The following is a 20076-nucleotide window of genomic DNA, read 5'->3' on the forward strand; positions in this document are numbered from 1 at the left end:
GCCCACGCACAGCAACAAAGACCCAACACAGCCAAAAAAAAAAAAAAAAAAAAAAATTGACAAATCTTTAACTAGATGAACTGAGAAAAAAAGAAGACATAAATTACTATGATCAGAAATGAAAATGGGGACATTATAACTGATTCTAAAGAAATAAAAAGGATTGTAAGCGTGTACTATGAACACTTGTATACCAACAAACTGGATAGCCTAGATGAAATGGACAAATTCCTAGAAACACAAAACCTACCAAGACTAAATCAGGAAGGGAGAGAAAATGTGAATAGAACAGCCCTACAAGTATTAAGGAGATTGAATCAGTAACTAAAAATCTCCTGACAAAGAGAAACCCTGAACCTGATACCTTCGCTGATGAATTTTACCAATATTTAAAGGAAAACTAATACCAATTCTTCTCAAACTTTCCCCAAAAATTTAAGAGGAAGGAACACTATTAATTCACTCTATGAGGCCAGCATTACCCTGATACAAAGTCAGACAAAAGCACTACAAGAAAGGAAAACTACAGACCAATATCCCTCATGAACAATGATGGAAAAATACTCAATGCTAGCAAACTCAATTCAGCAGCATATTAAAAGAATTATACACCATGACAAGTATGATTTATTTCTAGAATGCAAGGATGGTTCAACATACTAAAAACAATCTGTGTAATATACCACATTAACAGAATGAAGGGGGGAAAAACCCACATGATCATTTCAATTGATGCAGAAAAAGCATCTAACAAAGTCCAACACTCTTTCATGATAAAAAAACACTCAATAAATGAGGTATAGAGGGAAACTACCTCAACATAATAAAATCCATCTATGAAAAACCCACAGCAAACACAATGTTGAATGGTGGAAGAATGAAAGCTTTTCTCTAAGATCAGAAATAAGACAGAGATGCCCACTGTCATCTCTTCTATTCAATATACTATTGGAAGTTCTAGCCTGAGCAATTAGGCAAGAAAAAGAAACAAAAAGCATCCAAACTGGAAAGGAAGAAGTAAAATTATCCCTGTTCACAGATGATATCATCTTATATGTAGAAAACCCTAAAATTTCCACAGAAATACTGTCAAAGCTAATAAATGAAGTCAGCAAAGTAGCAGGATACAAAGTCAACACAGAAAAAATCAGTTGCATCTCTATACACTAACAATGAACTATCTGGAAAGGTAATTATGAAAAAAATTCCATTTCTAATAGCATCATAAAGAATAAAATACTTAGGAATTAACTATGGAGGTAAAAGACTTGTACAATAAAAACTATAAAACAATGCTAAAAGAAACTAAAGAAAACATAAAGAAATTGAAACACATCCCACATTCATGGGACTTAATCTTGTTAAGATGTCAATACTATCCAAAGCAATCTACAGATTCAATGCAATCCCTATCAAACTCCCAATAATGTCTTTTGCAAAAATAAAAAAACCCATCTTAAAATTCATATGGAATTTCATGGAACCTCAAATAGCCAAAACAATCTCGAAAAAGAAACACAAAACTTCCTGATTTCAAAACTTAGGCGAGAAGGGACAGTGATTGCTTAATGGGTACAGAGTTTCAGTTTTACAAGATGGAAAGAGCTATGGAGATGGATGGTGATGATGATTGTAAAACTTTATGAATGTATTTAATACCACTGAACTGTACACTTAAAAATCATATATAGGGACTTCCCTGGTGGTGCAGTGGTTAAGAATCTGCCTTCCAATGCAGGGGACACAGGTTTGAGCCCTGGTCTGGGAAGATCCCACATGCTGCAGAGCAACTAAGCCTGTGAACCACAACTACTGAGCCTGCGCTCTAGAGCCCACGAGCCACAACTACTGAGCCCATGTGCCACAACTACTGAAGCCCGCGTGCCTAGAGCCCGTGCTCCGCAACAAAAGAAGCCACCACAATGAGAAGCCTGCACACCGCAATGAAGAGTAGCCCCGACTCACTGCAACTAGGGAAAGCCCGCATGCAGCAACGAAGACCCAACGCAGCCAAAAATAAATAAATAAATAAATTTATTTTAAAAAATCATATATAACATATGTTATATGTACTTCATCACAATAGAAAAAAAGAGAGACTTAAGAGATATAATAACCAAACAAAATGGGTGATCTATGATTGGATCTTGGTTTCAACAAACCAGATCTAAAATATATTTGGTGACAAGTGAGAAGATTTGAATATGGACTGACTCTTGGGCATCTGTCCTCCTGGATGACACTGACTATTTGAAGGAAACCAGACTAGGGGACACAGAAACTTCTATGTGTAAAGAATATTTTAGGCAGCAAAAATGCTCTGAGCCTTGCCATTATCCGGTTTGAGGCAAATTTGGAATTACACATTGTAGTAAATACTTTAAGTCTGCAAACTAGTATTTTCGTTCAAATGGAATTACACAAAATCAGAAAGTTACAAACTGCTAATTTGCATTCAGCTATTATGTCACACTGTGAATCTTCTTAAGCCTTTCTATGTTTGTGTGTGTTCATACCCAGTGAGATGAGAGGAGATGGGAAGAGAGCTTCAGGAAAAGACCGTGTCTCTGGTTTTTATTCCTCCACAGATTTTCATTATACTACAAGGTTTGGGTATAAGGTAAGCTTTGCTAATTTTAACTGAGTAATATGCAAATATGTTCACGCTGAATTTTAAGCTTACTGAATGCTGTGAGACCTTGTAAATAAGAAGCAGAGAACCGTAAAGAACAAATAAATTGATCTAAAGGTGCAATACAATTAAGGTCTAAAGGCAAAAGATATGACTATTAAAAAATAAGTTATTGTAAAGTTGCGTTAAGTTCTTCAGTAAGAGGGGAAAAAAAGCCTCTGTAATTTGTTATTTATGTCTACTAAGGAAAAATAATTGCATTAGAATGTATATTCATGAAGCTGGTTGATACAATGACTTACATAATGATTTTCCTGGGTACAACTTTGCCTGGGGGTAACCAGGGATCATTTTTTCATCTCTGGCTCTAAGACTTTCAAGTTCATGTTTGATGATGAATTGACGTTCTGCCATGGTGAGGAAATCATCATTATCATCTAAAATAAAACAAAGATTTACAGTTATTTTCTCAGTAATAGCCAAAATAAAATTAATAATATTCAAATAACCTGGGATTATGAAATAATGATATAGACAATAAATAATAAACATGAGTAAGCAAAGTATAAAACTGGCAAATTAAATAGAACATAAAGCTCCTTAGATATTTTATAAGAATAAAAATATTCTGTAATGCCTTCATATAATATATAATTCTTTAATTATTATACTAATCATTCTATAATATGGTACAAACATCCAAATGGCAGACACTTGCTTGATCTCATTTAATACCAATGAGCTGAAGGCAATACATTCTTTAATTCTAACAGTATTTTTAACTAGGGATGGAACTGAAATTTGCCTACAAGGCAAATTCTCCTCCTTCAAACTCTCAAGCCCAGGCCATTCCCTTCTGCAGTTGAACATCCCTCCCATAAATGAGGGAGAAGAAAGTCTGATAAGAAAATACGTGTTGTTTCTTGACAGGTGAATCCTCTCAAATGAGGTGAATTTCACCTTGATCATTTATTTACTAATATATAAAAATCCAGAGTGAGTGAGTCTGAAGAAGTCAAAATCACATCTTCTAACTCTGAAAGCCCTCAAAGGGACCAGTTTGGTTCTGAAAGCAAACTCCCACTCTGATAACATAGCCACACTGGCTTTCTCAGTTCTTTCCAGAAACCATTCTCTTCCGGAACCCCCTCTGAAGCCAGAACAGAATCAGAATAGGGGATTATAGGACACTGGAATACTACTATGTTTCTTATTTGTATTGATCCAGTGAACATTCACCATTCTAAGAAGTAGAATAATCTAAGTTACATGTGTCATCCTAGTTTATGTTCATCTATTCTAGGGGTTACAAAGTAAATCTGCAACCCCAAATCTGACCCCACCTGCTTGGATAAATAAAATTCTACTGGAACACAGCCTTACCCGTTCACTTCCTATGGCTGAAGGCTGCTTTTGCTCTGCAGTGGCAGTGTTGAATAATTGCGACAGATCATATCGTCCACACAGCCTAAAATATTTACTATCAGGCCCTTTACTGAAAAAGTTTGCTGACCCCTGATCTAGTCATCAAAAACTTCTTTTTGATAAATTGATTCTGGTAGAAGCCATCTTGGAACTCACCATCAAAACCTTTGAAGTTGTGTCGTGTTCCATACATGAAGGCTCTCATGGTGTTATCACTGCACTCTTTCACCAATCCCACTGCTTCTGCCCCCAGTAACAATCTAATCCTGGAGGCGCCGACAAGATACAAGTTCTGATTTTCTAGTGTTTCTTTCTCATATTTATTTAACAACGGTCTAAACAACAGCTGAGCACCTTCAGAAACAAAAGATGAGCACAATCTTAGAAAGAGATAAACATAAAAGTTTCAAAAATGAAAGCCTTCTAAATAAATATTATGTTCCTAGTTTGGTAGAAGGCAAATAAATTATATTAACAATTTAAACCTATCTTCCAAATAAATAAGAAATATAAGTAAGCTGGGGATGGCAGTTCTTTATAGCTTTTGGAAATAAATGCCGAAACTGGAAAATGTAATAATAAGTGGCTTGTCAGTTGCTCAAATTAGAAGTAAATATGAGACAAGAATCGAATGTTTATTAGCTCTCAGTAAAAATATGGAGCAAAAGGATATAGTTTAATATAAAAATAAAATACCAAAATTTAAGAAAATTAATTTGAAATAAAATATCCCAATAAAAATGCTGCAAGTGTAACACAATTACATTGGACTACAACAGATTTTGTGAATGTTAAATACTAAATAATAAAGAGCAAAATAATTTTTCAATGATTTTCCCCATAAATACATGCAATTAGGTTTAAAGGTATTTTTCTTAAACAGATTCACAAAATGTTAAGAGTAGATATTGTGATTTGATACTGTATATGGAATTATTTCACTTAAAATGTTATGGAGAAAAAGGAATTTTTTTCCTAATTTTAATTTCTACTTACATCAAACTTTTTAAGGTACATTTATTTCTTTACTATTTATCCTCTCTAGAGAATTGACAGGAATTATAAAAATACTAATCAGATGGTAACAGGATAATGAGCAGAATTTATATTTCACTTACCCAAAGGATTAACAGATTAACGTACTATGGCACTATTATTTAGGTAATTTACAACAGAGGTACTAAAGACTTTAATAAAAAATCAATAAAAGATATAAATAAAATATAATAAAAGATATATATATAAAAGATATATTCAATTTAAAGAAAACACAAATGTCTCTTAAATATAAAATCCTTAATGTCATTCATATTAAAATAAATGCAATGTGTGTGTGTAAGGAGAGAGAAAAAAACGTGTATGATTCTTCTCTTCCATGGATAGGGCTTTAGCCTAGTGTTTTTGAGAAGCAGCATTTTGGAAATGCACACAGTTAAGAATTTTAACTCCATGTTCTCTGAAAGTGAGTCCTGCTAATTTGGCTGCTATTAAGGGCTAGTGCTTTGGACTTTGGTTGTATTTTATATACGAATTGCAAACCTATCTGTAAGTTATCACATTGATTTGCATGTATGTTTTCTATTTTCCCTTCTCAAGTTCCACTCTTCTTAAATGTTACCTCAGTAGTGTTTCCCAAAGCATATTCGATGACCCATACTAGATGCTGCATGGGAAAAGGGGACCTGTGATTAAATACCATCGAAAAATTGTGTCAAACAAAGTTGAACAGATGTCTTTATTGTGAAATTACTCAAAATGTATTTTATGTTTATTTGCATTTTAAGTCTCCAAGAGTAGGGCATTACGTGCGGTTTTTTTGACCTAAGAAATCTGTCCTTTGTTCCTGTAACAGAATTTCTTCAAGAGTCATTGTCCATGAGTCACCTCTTCAGAAAATGTTGCTATAAAACAAAAGTCAGCTGAATAAATCCATTTGGGTGCTCTGTTTAATTTAAAAAAAAAAAAAAAAAACCCAACACCAATACGCTACTTTTCACTTCTCACACTGCAAAAATCAAAAGTAGGGTTAAAAACTAGGTTAGGGGTATGGTAGCCATGGAAGTGCCCTGCTCCACCCAGATCTCCCATCAAAAGAATCTGCTGTGAGGAGCAGAGTTGACTGCAGCCTCCTGATGCCCCCGTTTGGGCACAGCACCCTCACACCTAGACCATGCTCCCCCAGCTGCTCCCAGCCACAGGCTGAACACGCAGGGGACACTGGAATGAGGCCATTCCTGCTCAACATGCGTTTCCTTTAAAGGGCAATGTTGGGCCTGGCTCATACGTTCTCAGAACCGTGCTGTAGTCTGAGGCTCTTCCTATCCAAGCCTCCTTCTTCCCTCTCTCCTTTCTGAAGTGTTAGACCTACACCAAAGTCTGAAGGCTCTCAATGTCTAAGCCTGCTCCTTCTCCCTTTATCTTTCTACAGATGTTCCCCTCAACAAACCTCCTGTGCATTAAATCCCATTTGGTGGGCTTCCCTGGTGGTGCAGTGGATAAGAATCTGCCTGCCAATGCAGGGAACATGGGTTTGATCCCTGGTCCAGGAAGATCCCTCGTGCCGCGGAGCAACTAAGCCCGTGCGCCACAACTACTGAGCCTGTGCTCTAGAGCCCGCGAGCCACAACTGCTGAAGCCCATGTGCCTGGAGCCCGTGCTCCACAACAAGAGAAGCCACAGCAATGAGAAGCCCGCGCACTGCAACGAAGAGTAGCCCTCGCTCGCTGCAACTAGAGAAAGCCCACATGCAGCAATGAAGACCCAACACAGCCAAAAATAAATAAATAAAGATTTTTAAAATTTTTTAATAAAATAAAATAATCCCGTTTGGCATCTCTTGCTTGGACGACACAAACTGACACGGAGTGAGTGGGGAAAGGCACTCTGAGACATCACTAGGGGAGTATAAAAGGGTATATAACCCTCACAGAGAAACATCTGTCAACATCTTGTTCTGAAAAAGAGTAGTCCCCATCCCCCCCACCGCCCCCCCCCACCAAGGCAATGACTTTCAACTTGTTCAGGTGATTCCTTTGTGATTTCTTTTCATGGCACCAAACAACATGCTTATAGAGCTATTTATTTTTGTTTAAACCTTGGCAAATGAGGATTTAGCTCTCTTTCCAACCCACCTTCAACATTTCCACCCACCCTTTCCATCACCACATTCTCACAATATCGTCATATCATCCTTTTCATCCCATCAACAGTATTTTCATTATTATGACTACATACTTTATAGTTGAGCCTTACAACATGCTATGATTTTCCTTCCCTACAACTTACCATTTTCCCCAAAATTGGTATCTTGTCTTATCATGTGCTTGGTTTATTACATACTTATTGCTAATTCAATCCCCCAAGCTCTGCCAATTATTTAAGTCTTCCCTCAATACACTGCCAAGACAGATAGCCTGTTAACATTATCTTCTTAGAGAAATCTCTCTTCACTCTGCCCTCACACCTTGTTGACAGCTGGGTGGGTTTAGAATTCTGGACTGAAATCATTTTCCTTCAGAAATGAAGATATTATACCACTGCCTTCTAGCTTCCAGTGTTTCTGACCTATTTTCTTTTTTCTGGAAGTTTGTAGTATCTTCCCTGTCCCCAGGCTTCTGAAACCTTCCAGTGATATGCCATTTTCAGCCACAGTGCTGGGCATTGCATGGGCCCTTTCAATCTGAAAAAGCACACATCAGCCCTGAGTTTCTCTTTGATGATTTCTTCCTCTCCTTTTTCTCTCTTCCCTTTTTAGAACTCCTTTTATTCAGAGGTGTACCTCCTGGACTAGTCCTCTAATTTCCCTATTTTTTTCTCTTAGATTTTCCAACTCTTTACCTTTTTGCTCTACTTTCTGGGAGGTTCTGTCAAAATTTTCTTCTAACCCTTTTACTGAGTTTTTAAATTTTGCTCTCATACTTTCATTTTATGAGCTGCTTTTTTTCTAAATGATTATTTTATAATATCCTACTCTTGATGTGTAGGTGGTTTGTCTTCTCATAATGCTGAGAATTGAGTTTTTAATACTCTTTTGGTTTTCTCCTGCATGGTTTTCTTTTATCTTTTTTAGCTTTCTCTTTCACGTTAGGGATTTTCCTCAGATATTTGGCGATCTTTTGTAATAAGCTCATGTTTAAGAAAGCAGTTCTAAGAAGTGGAACAGAAGTTCTGAAGGTTTAGATGGAACTCATCAAAGATGGCCTTTAATGCAAGGTAGTCTGGCCAGGTTACTTTCCATGGGCAACTCTTGATTTCTGCACCTTTATTTTGTCTTGAGTTGCTCAGATTCCTCAAGGAAAGATTATTCAAATCTCCTTCCGAGATGATTACATTGTGGAAACTTAATTAGGTATGAGACTGGTGGGATGGAGGACAGGGGTAACAATATTCAATTAATTATCTCATTTTCAGTACAGAATCTGTTACCAACTGTACATAAAGCCCCCATGCCAAAATCCATGCATCTGACCCTCTCCAGAGAATAACAGAGACTTCTGCTGGGGTGGTAGAATACAGAAGAGACCTAGGGATCAGACTATTTCTTAAACAGATCTCAGCCAATTCTTTTTTTTTTTTTATTGGTACCATTTTTATTTCTACCTCTATATGCCCCTAATGTCACTAATTCCTGAGTCTTTAGGAATATTTTGCAGTGTAAACCAAATTGTATCTCAGTTTTCTCCCCTGCCAGCTTGAGCTCTGGATTTCTCAACTCTGAGAAGTGACTCACTACTCATCACCTGTTTTCTCGCTTCCAGAATGGTGCTGCTGTTATATCTTCTCCTTTCTTGTCAATGTGGACTTAGGTCTTTTTTTAAAAGATCCTTTTACTGTCATTTTAATAGGAGTTTGTAAGAGAATAAAAGTAAATATTGAGTGTTAAATACCTTTACCTGGAAAGATCCAGAATACTTTTTTGGAATGTTCTTTTATGACTGCCCCAGCATTGTAGGAGGATGCCCATCCCCTCCCCATCCTCATGTGTCCTTGCTAAAGCCACACAAAGAGCAGAGAAGACGACTGGGAATACACTGGTGTCTCTCACCCTAAGACACTACAGATGTTCTTAACCACAGGGATTTTATTTTTTATTTATTTTTTGAATTTATTTATTTATTTATTTTTGGCTGTGTTGGGTCTTCGTTGCTGCACGCAGGCGTTCTCTAGTTGCAGCGAGTCGGGGCTACTCTTCGCTGTGGTGCGGGGGCTTCTCATTGTGGTGGCTTCTCTTGTTGCAGAGCACGGGCTCTAGGTGCGCAGGCTCAGTAGCTGTGGCTTGAGGGCTCTAGAGCGCAGGCTTAGTAGTTGTGGCACACAGGCTTAGTTGCTCCAAGGCATGTGGTATCTTCCTGGACCAGGGCTTGAACCTGTGTCTCCTGCACTGGCAGGTGGATTCTTAACCACTGTGCCACCAGGGAAATCCCACCACAGGGATTTTAAAGAAAAGACTCCAGTCCAGTGAAACACCTCAGATTTCAGCAAGCAAGTATTCTTGTTTTTAAAGGTTTTTTTTTTTCGGTTCAATTGTTTGAAAAAAATTAAAAATTCCACTTTGACTCAAAGTTTTATTTTTAAGAAGGCATTTCCATTTACAGTCAAAATCGTTTTTTTAAAGAGTCTTATTTACATTTTGTCCAGTGTTTCGAGACTTAGTGAAGTTTTAGGGGTTGTTTTGTGTAGTTTTATGAAGTGTCTGCTCATGTAAAACTCCCTCCACCCTCTTACCCAGATCTAGCCCCCTTTTTGTGCCCTACAGGAGAGGGCTAACCTTTGGCTTCTTCTATAAAGTCATCCCTTACCACCCCGAAAAGCATCACCAAGTGTCACCTCTTCCTTTCCTTTACTTTCTTTTTTTTTTCATTATACATCCTTATTTTCCTTTTAATATCTGTAGAAACTGTAGTAATGTTACATACCTCATTCTTCCTATTGGTAATTATCATCTTCTCTCTTTTTTAAAAAAAATATTTATTTATTTTTGGCCGCATTGGGTCTTAGTTGCAGCACGTGGGATCTTTTGTTGCAGCGTGCGGGCTTCTCTCTAGTTGTGGCATGCAGGCTCGGTAGTTGCAGCACACAGGCTCTCTAGTTGTGGCACACAGACTCCAGAGCGCATGGGCTCTCAAGTTGTAGCGCACGGGCTCCAGAGCACGTGGGCTCTGTAGTCGTGGCGCATGGGCTCCAGAGTATGTGGGCTCTCTAGTTGCAGCATGCGGGCTCACTTGTTGTGGCATGTGGGCTCAGTAGTTGCGGCACGCAGGGTTAGCTGCCCTGCAGCACGTGGGATCTTAGTTCCCCGACCAGAGATCGAACCCGCATCCCCTGCATTGGAAGAAAGATTCTCACCCACTGGACCACCAGGGAAGACCCCCTTTACTTCCACAGCAAGTATACATAACGATTTTTTTTAAGTATCATGCAGTATTTTGTAACAGCTTTTTCCTTAGCTTTTTTTCCTGTTCCTTCAATTTCCTGGAACTAGCGTTCAGTCTCTTTACCCTGACAGTAACATCCTTGCAGGCAGAAGTGTGCTTCTCTCTCCCTTAGCACCATAACAAACACAGAAGGAATACTCAAAGATATTCATTCATTTGACAAATATTTATTAAGCACCTACTATGCACCAGGCACTGTACAGAGGCACAGAGTTTATAGCTGCGAACAAAATCACTCACGTTGCTTACGGTCTAAGAGAGACTTACAATCTAATGTTGATTTAAGACCTCCTTTCAAGTCCTAGATAAATAATAAAGAGCAAAGAAATGAACATGAATTTTAAAAATATATCAATTAAAAGACTGTGAAACACATTTGAAAATACAGTTTTACTCACTGGCATGACTAAATCTGACTGATATTTATTTTACTCACCTCCATCTTTCTTTCTACCGATAATTCTGTTTTTCAGCCAGTCTTTGGTTTCTTCCTTGACATCCTGAGCAAGTTCTATGACAACCAGAGGCGTGAAAGAGCTCTCATGAGTATCCAGAGCTGACAAGGTCACCTTCATCTTTGACAAACTTGCTGAAAATAAAAAGCAAACATGGGTTATAATGGGAAAAATAAATATAGACTGTATTTGTATTTTCTCTTAATTAAACCTAATTCTGGCTTCCTGGACAGAAGAAAATTTCTCACGAGCCAGATGGGTTACATGACAGGCTCACTCAATGGTTCACAGCACCTGTGCGAGCCAGGCCCTATACAAAAACGAGGGAAACACCAGTAGTATCCGTAAGCAGCTCAGAATGCGGCAGGGGGTACATTCAGGTAAGTGAAGGATAACAGTGTAATATGTGCTCACACAAGAGGACTAAGAAAGTATTTACAAAGGGTGTGACCTGAACAGGATTTGGAAGAATGAATAGGAGTTTGCTAGATCAACAACGGATGGCATTCTAGGCAGAGGAAATAGTGTTTCCCTATAAAACAATGATGAAAAATAGCCAAGAGACTCAGAGAAATACAAGTGAGTAGGTACAGCTGGAGCATTAACTATGTGTTAGGGGAAGGGAGGATGGGAGCTGGTAGCTAATGAAGGCCCCTGATTATTACAAATTAACTGGGCCTTGTCCAACAAACAATGGGAATCACCAATTCATTATGGGCAGGGAATTGACACAGCCCAATTTCATGCTTCTGTATGGAGTTGATGTCCCCAGCATCAGCTTCCCTTCCCAGGGTCCCTAACTTTCTCAGGGATGTCATCTTTATCTCTGTCACCAAGGTGGGAAGATAATGGAGTCAACCTGGAAACCCCAAATGGCATCGGTCACTAAGGCCTGATGGCCTCCCTCGAAAATGTTTCTCATGTGGACCTCTCTAACTCCATGATTCTCAACAGGGGCAATTTTCAGACTTTAGACTCATTTATTCTAACTTTGTACTTAATGTAAGTTTTAATGACTCCAAAGTAGAAGTGCAAATCAATTCTTGGGAACAATCACAAAAGGAATGACCAACAACACTGAACATCTTTCCTTTCTTTGGGGGAAATCACAATCTTTCAGCAAGCTGATCAAACAGATCCAGCTTGTTTGGCCTGGACTGATAAGCTCTGTGTTTCTCTAACAGAGTATAAGTTTTGTTTGGGGCAATACTGGTGTTATAAATCAATGCTGGATTCAAATAATACTACAAATATATCAGGAATGCTATTTCAAGGTATCAGCCAAAGCAAACTCCCCAGGCTAGGATCTATGAGGGAAGCCAGGTCAAAATAGGACCAACTACAAAATAGGCCCATCATCAAAAAATCTACAAACAATAAATGCTGGAGAGGGTGTGGAGAAAAGGGGACCCTCTTACACTGTTGGTGGGAATGTAAATTGATACAGCCACTATGGAGAACAGTATGGAGGTTCCTTAAAAAACTAAAAATAGAACTACCATATGACCCAGCAATCCCACTACCGGGCATATACCCTGAGAAAACCATAATTCAAAAAGAGTCATGTACCACAATGTTCATTGCAGCACTATGTACAACAGTCAGGACATGGAAGCAACCTAAGTGTCCATCGACAGATGAACGGATAAAGAAGATGTGGCACATATATACAATGGAGTATTACTCAGCCATGAAAAGAAACGAAATTGAGTTATTTGTAGTGAGGTGGATGGACCTAGAGTCTGTCATACAGAGTGAAGTAAGTCAGAAAGAGAAAAGCAAATACCGTATGCTAACACATATATATGGAATCTAAAAAAAAAAAGGTTCTGATGAACCTAGGAGTAGGGCAGGAATAAAGACGCAGACTTAGAGAATGGACTTGACGACACAGGGAAGGGGAAGGGTAAGCTGGGACGAAGTGAGAGAGTGGCATGGACGTATATACACTACCAAATGTAAAATAGATAGCTAGTGGGAAGCAGCTGCATGGCACAGGGAGATCAGCTCGGTGCTTTGTGACCACCTAGAGGGGTGGGATGGGGAGGGTGGGAGATGCAAGAGGGAGGGGATATGGGGATATATGTATATGTATAGCTGATTCTCTTTGTTATACAGCAGAAACTAACACACCATTGTAAAGCAATTATACTCCAATAAAGATGTTAAAAAAAAAAAAATAGGACCGAGTTCTCACCTCCAAATAGCTAATGATATAATCAGGAATTATAAAGAATGAAAGAATGGTAACAGATAGCCATTAAAGCTATGGGAACTCAGAACACTCCATGTGCAAAAGTTATCAATGAAGTGAGAGTAAAGGCCCGACCAGAGCAGAGTGGTAACATGTTTGTAAGCTACGACCATTTGAGAAAGTATGCTGCCATTTACATCTTACCTGACAGCCAATAAGGAGTCACTGGGGGTTTCTGAGCAGAGGATTGGCTATGTGTCAGAGTGATAGAAATCTCAACAGGTAAGTTTAGGGGGCGTTCTTCATGGTATTCTTTCAACTCCCCTGAACTTCTGAAATTTTTCATAACAAAAAGTTGGGGGGAGGCTTCCCTGGTGGTGCAGTGGTTAAGGATCCGCCTGCCAATGCAGGAGACACGGGTTCGAGCCCTGGTCTGGGAAGATCCCACATGCCACGGAGCAACTAAGCCTGTGCACCACAACTACTGAGCCTGTGCTCTAGAGCCTGCGAGCCACAACTACTGAGCCCGTGTGCCACAACTACTGAGTCTGCGCTCTGGAGCCCACGAGCCACAACTACTGAGCCTGCACACTACAACTACTGAAGCCCGCACACCTATAGCCCGTGCTCCACAACAAGAGAAGCCACCGCAATGAGAAGCCTGCACAACGCAACGAAGAGTAGCCCCCGCTCGCCGCAACTAGAGAAAGCCCGCATGCAGCAGCAAAGACCCAATGCAGCCAAAAATAAATTAATTAATTTAAAAAAAAAAGTTGGGGGAAAATGTTAATCTACCAGTAGACTACAGAGGCTTACCATCATCATCTTTTACATAGAAATATCAAATACAACAAACATTAATCATGTGCTTATTATGAGCCAGGCCATGATGGAGTCTGAAGATACAAAAGTAAATAAGGTCTACATCTTACTTTTGAGAAGCAGGTGTGCATCAAATCATTCTAACACAGGGCTAAGTATAACAGTATAACTGCAGTAACCCGAGGGCTTGGGGCAGCCTGAGAAAGGAGGCTGAGAATGGGACAGCCTGCAATTTGGAAAAGATACCCAGATGATTCCAAGGTTTCTAACCTGGGACATGGGAAGAATGGCTGTGAGTTAGCAAATAGCAAAGATGGAAGGAATGGTGAGGTTAAGGGGACAATACAGGGCTCAACAGAGCATATGTGCACAGGCATCTAAGGTCAAAATTTTTTAGCCTTTATGCATTGCCTAATGTGAGTGAGAATTATTCACAATTACCAGGTCATAAAACAATCTTTCTGAGAAAGTAAGGCAGGTTCCAATTCTCAACATGTATATGAGCATTATCTAGAAACTCAAAGTAAATACTTGCTCATTGATTTATTCTTATTTGAGATACTGTATGCCTTTCATTACTCAAAGCACAACCTTAACAAGACTTCCAATATATTACAGACAAAAATGTCGCAATCTCTGATATACGAAGAGTTCTTACAAATCAATAACAAAAAATACAAAAAACTAAAATCACAAGTCACAAAGAAGAAATACACACTTGAAAAGATGTTCAAAGTTACTAAGAAAGAAATGCAAAGTAACAATGAGTTATTTTTCCCTTTTCAGATTTGTTGAAAGATGGACAGAACCCAGGTCTGGCACGGGAGTAGAAAACTGGGCATTTTCACACATTGCTGCCAGATGTTGTGATTTGATACCACCTTCCCAGAAAGCAGAGTAGCAATCTGAAAAACAATATTAAATACTCATACCATTCAACAGAACAATGTTAGTTCTCGGAATTTATACCAAGCATATAATAAAATCAAAAATGTACATAAATGTTCATTACAGCTTTTTTTCTGTCTTTCCTTTCTTTCCTATGAAGTCAAACAATAAGATACTGGCTAAATAAAGTATAACTATACAAAAGAACCATTAATACTAGGATACAGATCCAATTACATTAACATGGAGAATGTTTCATAACACATTATAAGGTAAAAATGTAAAGTATGACCCCATTTATGAATATATATCATCCATAGTAATATCAAAATGACAACACTAGCTAACATTTGCTGAGGATTTACTGCATCAAAGCACGGGCTACACATTTTTATGTGAATTAACTCATTCATTTCTCAGAGCAACCCCATGAAGAAGGAACTTTAATGTTTCCATCTTACAGATGAGAAAACTGAGGTGAAAGAAGTAGCTTGTCCACATCATGCAGTCGCAAGCAGGGAAGCTAGGCTTCAAAACCAGGCAGCTTGATGCCAGAGCTCACATCCTTAACCACATTTGTGTATACATATGTATTCATCACATGTGATATAAGAGTGTATTACACACACTCGTGTTAGTCACGGTGTAGGTATGTGTGTTTAATAAAAATTCCATCAGTGATTAGTCAGATATATTTCTCCATTGCCATTTCTAGGTAGTAGGATTTACGATGAGTTTTATTTTCTTCTTTACATTTTTCTTTTTGATTTGAATTTTAGTGAGCAGGTATTTCTTATGATTAGAAAAAAATGGCTTCTATGTTCGTAAAATAGAAGCCTCACACTTTCAACAGTAAGTGTAAAATATACACTGTAGTATAGACCAAATGATACTTTTTAAATTACCTAATACAAGATAACATTTTGCTTTATTCCTCAGATTAAAAACATACTAACTTTGTACGCAAGAAGTCGCCTAGCTTCAAAGATTGTTTTGCTTAGTTTTGGGTAAAAGTTAACGGCATATAGAATGAAAGGACTCGGTACCTAGGCACGTCCTATCCAGGAGACTGGCAAAAGCAGCGCAGAAGTTGGACTAGGAGAGAATTTTTAGAGCAGAAGGAGGCTTAGGGGTCAATTAGTCCCAAGACCACACTATTTCATGTTAATAAAACCCAAAGTCACACAACCAGTGTGACAGAGATAAGACTGAAATCCAATGCTCTTTGAATGACACCATACCGTATGCAAAAGACCTTTTTTCCCCTTTTTTTTCAACTTAGCCAATTTATAGTCTCACCATCAAAAGTAACGCTGGCCTCGCCACAGCTGTGTAGCCGTGTGCTTTCACTTGTTAGAGTCTCATAGACTAACACAAGTGTCAGTGTTGCTTGGGTTCTGCTCTGAGCAGTTCAGTGGAGCCTGGTAAGCCTCAACCCCTTCAAGGCTCCAGTATATAAGATGCTCTTGGAAGTGTCAACACTGCTTGTTTTCAGCTGCTTCACACTCGTGCCATCCACTGGGCCACAGTGTACTTACAGGCTGGGTGACCTAAGTGGCAGGAACCTCTCTTACGCTGCCCGTGTTCCCGTTCCTGAAATCCTGTGCCCTCCTTCTTGTGTCCTCTGCTCAGGGAATTTCCATCACTGTACAGTAACACCTCTGGGGATGGCCTCTCCTTGGGGGATTCCTGCCCCTCTCCGTGTTCTGCATGCAACATCACTCTTGCAGTTCACCGACCAGCGCAATCCAGGCCTGCTCCAATCCCACCTCTTCACGTTGGCTGGCCCAACGGCGTGAATACCAAGTGTAAGGTGGTGAAAATAAGAAGCCTCATGGCAGCATGGGCTAACCTGAGTTCTGCAATCCACTTTCACTGGAGGGTCTTAACAGAGGCTGGCTCCACCATTACCATGCACACTAGACTAGTACATGGGACCAAAATACCACCTGGGGGGACATGAGGACTTTAAGCGTGGACACAGCAGAGGGCCTCACGGTTCCTGCTGGGGCTGATCTGAAAACAAGCAATGATTCAACACACAGACTTCCTGGGCACTAGAGGGTAGAATGATTTCTGCTACCACAGCCAATTTCCCCCTTTTATCCAGACTGTCAGCCAGGCCAGCAGCCAGGAATAACTGTAAAGCACAGAGCAGTTAGGTCCCATATGCCCTGGGCACAGGATCAGTAGATAGCCATCTCAAACTCTGTTCTTCTTAATCACGTATTGAATTGCACACAGGGCTAAAGGAGACCTACCTACAAAGGATCTGGATCCCTGTGGCTCTTACATTAGCTATTGGAATCACCTGCCTATAGTAAGAGTTAAATCCTGACCTTGGTGGTTGAAATGCACATATGAAAAGAAACTCACTGGGAGTCCAACCATGGAGGGGGGTGGTTCACATATTTTATCACGGTTCAGAAAAAGAATAATGGACCCTTTATTCTCTTCCTGAGTTTGGGTAAAGAAAAAACATCAATGGAATTATCATAAATTCAAAGACTAATAAGTAAACGCGTAAGGCTGTCTTTAGGAATCACCTTATTTCAGACTCAAGGAGAAACACAATCCAAAATGACAAAATTACTCTCAGTCATAAGGCAGAATAGGAACACATCAGTGAGAGAAAAATGAAGGGCCACACTGATCAAGCAGGAAGATGAGCGGGATTTCCTAGGAGAAAACTTGCAATTTTAATGGCCAGTGTTAGAAGGGACAGGACCCCTCCGGATGTCCCCTCCAAGGTATAAGACAACTTAGAGGCAGTTAATTATGAGAGCAATTGTGGGACAGTCCTCCTTGAGACCTAGGGCAGCTGTCTCTCAGAGTCACCTAAGATGAGGGCAGATCTGAGAATGAAACATCAGCACTGCACACATGCACCCTCACTGAAGAGTTTCTCAGTGACACCCACAATGTAGGGGAGCTGGTGAGGCCCATTCCCTGAGGAACATACCTAGGAACCTCGTGGCCTCAGGACTCCACAGGAAGGTGTAGGAGAGATGAGACACGCCACAATGAAGACAGCCTCGCCACAGCAGCCCAGGTCCAGGCCTGATTAGATGCTGCACTCATACTCTCTTTCTACACTCGGTACCCCAGACACTGCCAAGATTTTGCTTATTCGAGCTGGAATAATGTCTGAAAACCTAGAGCAACAATGAATCTCCTCCCCAAGCACAGGACCTGGCACACAGCTGAAATGCTGATATGTGATAAAAGAATGAATTCACATGATGAACATATCACCATTTAAAAAGATGTTTAGGGAGAATTTTTAATAATCCAGGAAAATGCTAAAAATACAAAGGGAAAAAAAGCAAAATACAAAGTAATACAACAATATGACCCCAACTATGTAATGTGTACATTTAGATACACAAAAAAAATACAAAAAGAATTAAGAAGAATTGCACAAAAATGTTAGGGTTGGTGAAATTACATGGAGTTTTCATTTTCATTCTTATACTTTTCTCTATCTTCCAAGTTCTCTTAACAATGAAAAAAAGTTTCACTGAGTTTGTTTTTTGTTTTTTTAAGCACACACAGTCTCCAATTTACCAGGACTTTTCTATCCCTTTCCATTAGTTTAAATCTTTTCAATTTCATTCTTCATCTGCAATTCTACAATTCTTTCAGCAATAACTGGTCAGAATAGATACGATCTACTTTCCACAGTTAATTTAAAACTGTTTATCATACTCACAGAATGGGCTCTTAGAAAACATCTAGTTCTCTAGCTCGGTGGGACTTAAAATTCAAAGTAGCCAGATAAGAAAGATTTAATTTAAAAAAAAAAACCCCACAGGATTAGATATTTTTAAAATTAAAACTCCGCAGGATTTAAGGGAATGTGATACGACTGCTTTTGAGTCTGAATAAAAACCTCAACTCTGAACTTTGTGTGGGACCTCCATACACCGTCTGGGCTGCCGGAATAGGGTTTTACAGAAGACAGCGCCGCACCAACGCTGGCGCGCTGCCAAGGCTCCAGGGAACTTAGAAGCATTCCATAGGAGAAGCACCCCTTCCAGCCACGTTTCTGTCCCAGGCATTGCCCCTGACTTTCATCTAATACTTAAGCTGTACGGTGTCCCAGTCGTAAGCCTGGAAACCCGATCACCCCGATGTGAGAGCACAACCCCGCAAGCTCACTCGGGTCACGCCCGTTCCGAGACAACCCGAAGCTCCAGGCTCTCCGGACAGTTGGGGAAGCGTGAATCATGGGCCCCCGTGAGCTGGTCCTTCCCTCAAATGCCCTTCACTAGGCTTCGTCGACTCCACCCCCACTCATCTCATTCCCCGTTGCTCTGGAGCCCCCCAAGCCCTCGCATCCTGACTCCACCAGCCACCAGATTTCAGCTTCACCACGTTTCTTCTATCAACCCTCCACCCTCAGACCAACCTCGGCCCTCTGCAGCTTCCACCTGCGACTGCCGCTCCCACCCGAACGACACCCAACCTCGGCCTCCCTCCCGGTCCTACTTTCCCATTCCCGGGATTGCCAACCCCGGGAGGTACCCCGGAAAGGAAGGGCGGCGGCCGGGAGGAGTCCCTGGAAGCGTCGCGCCGCCGCCCGACAGCCCGGACCCAACCACCTGCACTGACCCAGGCTCTGCGCCGCCGAGAGCGAGGGGGTCCGAGGTCCCCTCCCCCACTCACCGGCCGCCACAGCACTCCACGTCTTCGGGGGCGGGCCCGAGAGCCAGCTAGTCCCCCAGGCCGGGCGCGCGACTCTCACAGCCGTAGGCGAGCGGCGGCCTGCCGGGCGGGCACCACCTAGCGCTGGGCGTGCAGGGCGGGGCCGAGACGCGATCGCACGCAGGCGGGGGCGGGGCCGCGGTGGGGGAGGCGGGGCTTAGCTCTGGGTCGCACCGGGCGGGGGCGGGGCTTAGCGGTGAGTCACTCCCGGCAGAGACCAGGCTGCTCCAGCGAAACGCTAGACTGGCCTAGTCGGGCTGTCGCCGGGAGTGAAAGCGGAGACTGCTAAGGAAGAGGCGTGCCTTATGGGCTGTCACTCCGCATGGGGGCGGCACCACGGCGGAGAGGCGGGGCCTCGCGGGGCTGGGCTGTCACTCCGAGAGTATGGGAGGGCGACGTGCAAAGAAATATGCCCGTTCACATTTTCCTCTTTTCCGTCTCTTAAGGTCCAGAATCCAAATTTCTTGTCACTTTCAAATATAAGAACAAGTCTCATTTTAGTTGTAATTCACTTTCAGG

At 40.8% G+C, this 20076-nt stretch overlaps 1 protein-coding gene across 2 annotated transcripts in view; it reads right to left on the reverse strand.

Moving 5' to 3' along the window:
- ANO10 (anoctamin 10) overlaps positions 1-19676 on the reverse strand; it is a 235783-nt gene extending 216107 nt beyond the window's left edge. The window contains exons 1-4 of one of the 2 annotated variants that reach the window (XM_007193467.2): positions 19519-19676; positions 10928-11080; positions 4214-4411; positions 2935-3069 (exon numbers count right to left, since the gene is read on the reverse strand). In XM_007193467.2, the coding sequence (XP_007193529.2) occupies positions 2935-3069; positions 4214-4411; positions 10928-11066 (472 nt within the window). In that variant the 5' untranslated portion in view covers positions 11067-11080; positions 19519-19676. Of the gene's footprint in view, positions 1-2934; positions 3070-4213; positions 4412-10927; positions 11081-19464 lie in introns of both variants that reach the window. The other variant, XM_057555504.1, reaches the window with a different exon arrangement.
- Positions 19677-20076: the final 400 nt, after the last annotated feature.

Source organism: Balaenoptera acutorostrata, chromosome 10, assembly GCF_949987535.1.
Source record: "Balaenoptera acutorostrata chromosome 10, mBalAcu1.1, whole genome shotgun sequence".
Classification (NCBI taxonomy): Eukaryota; Metazoa; Chordata; class Mammalia; order Artiodactyla; family Balaenopteridae; genus Balaenoptera; species Balaenoptera acutorostrata.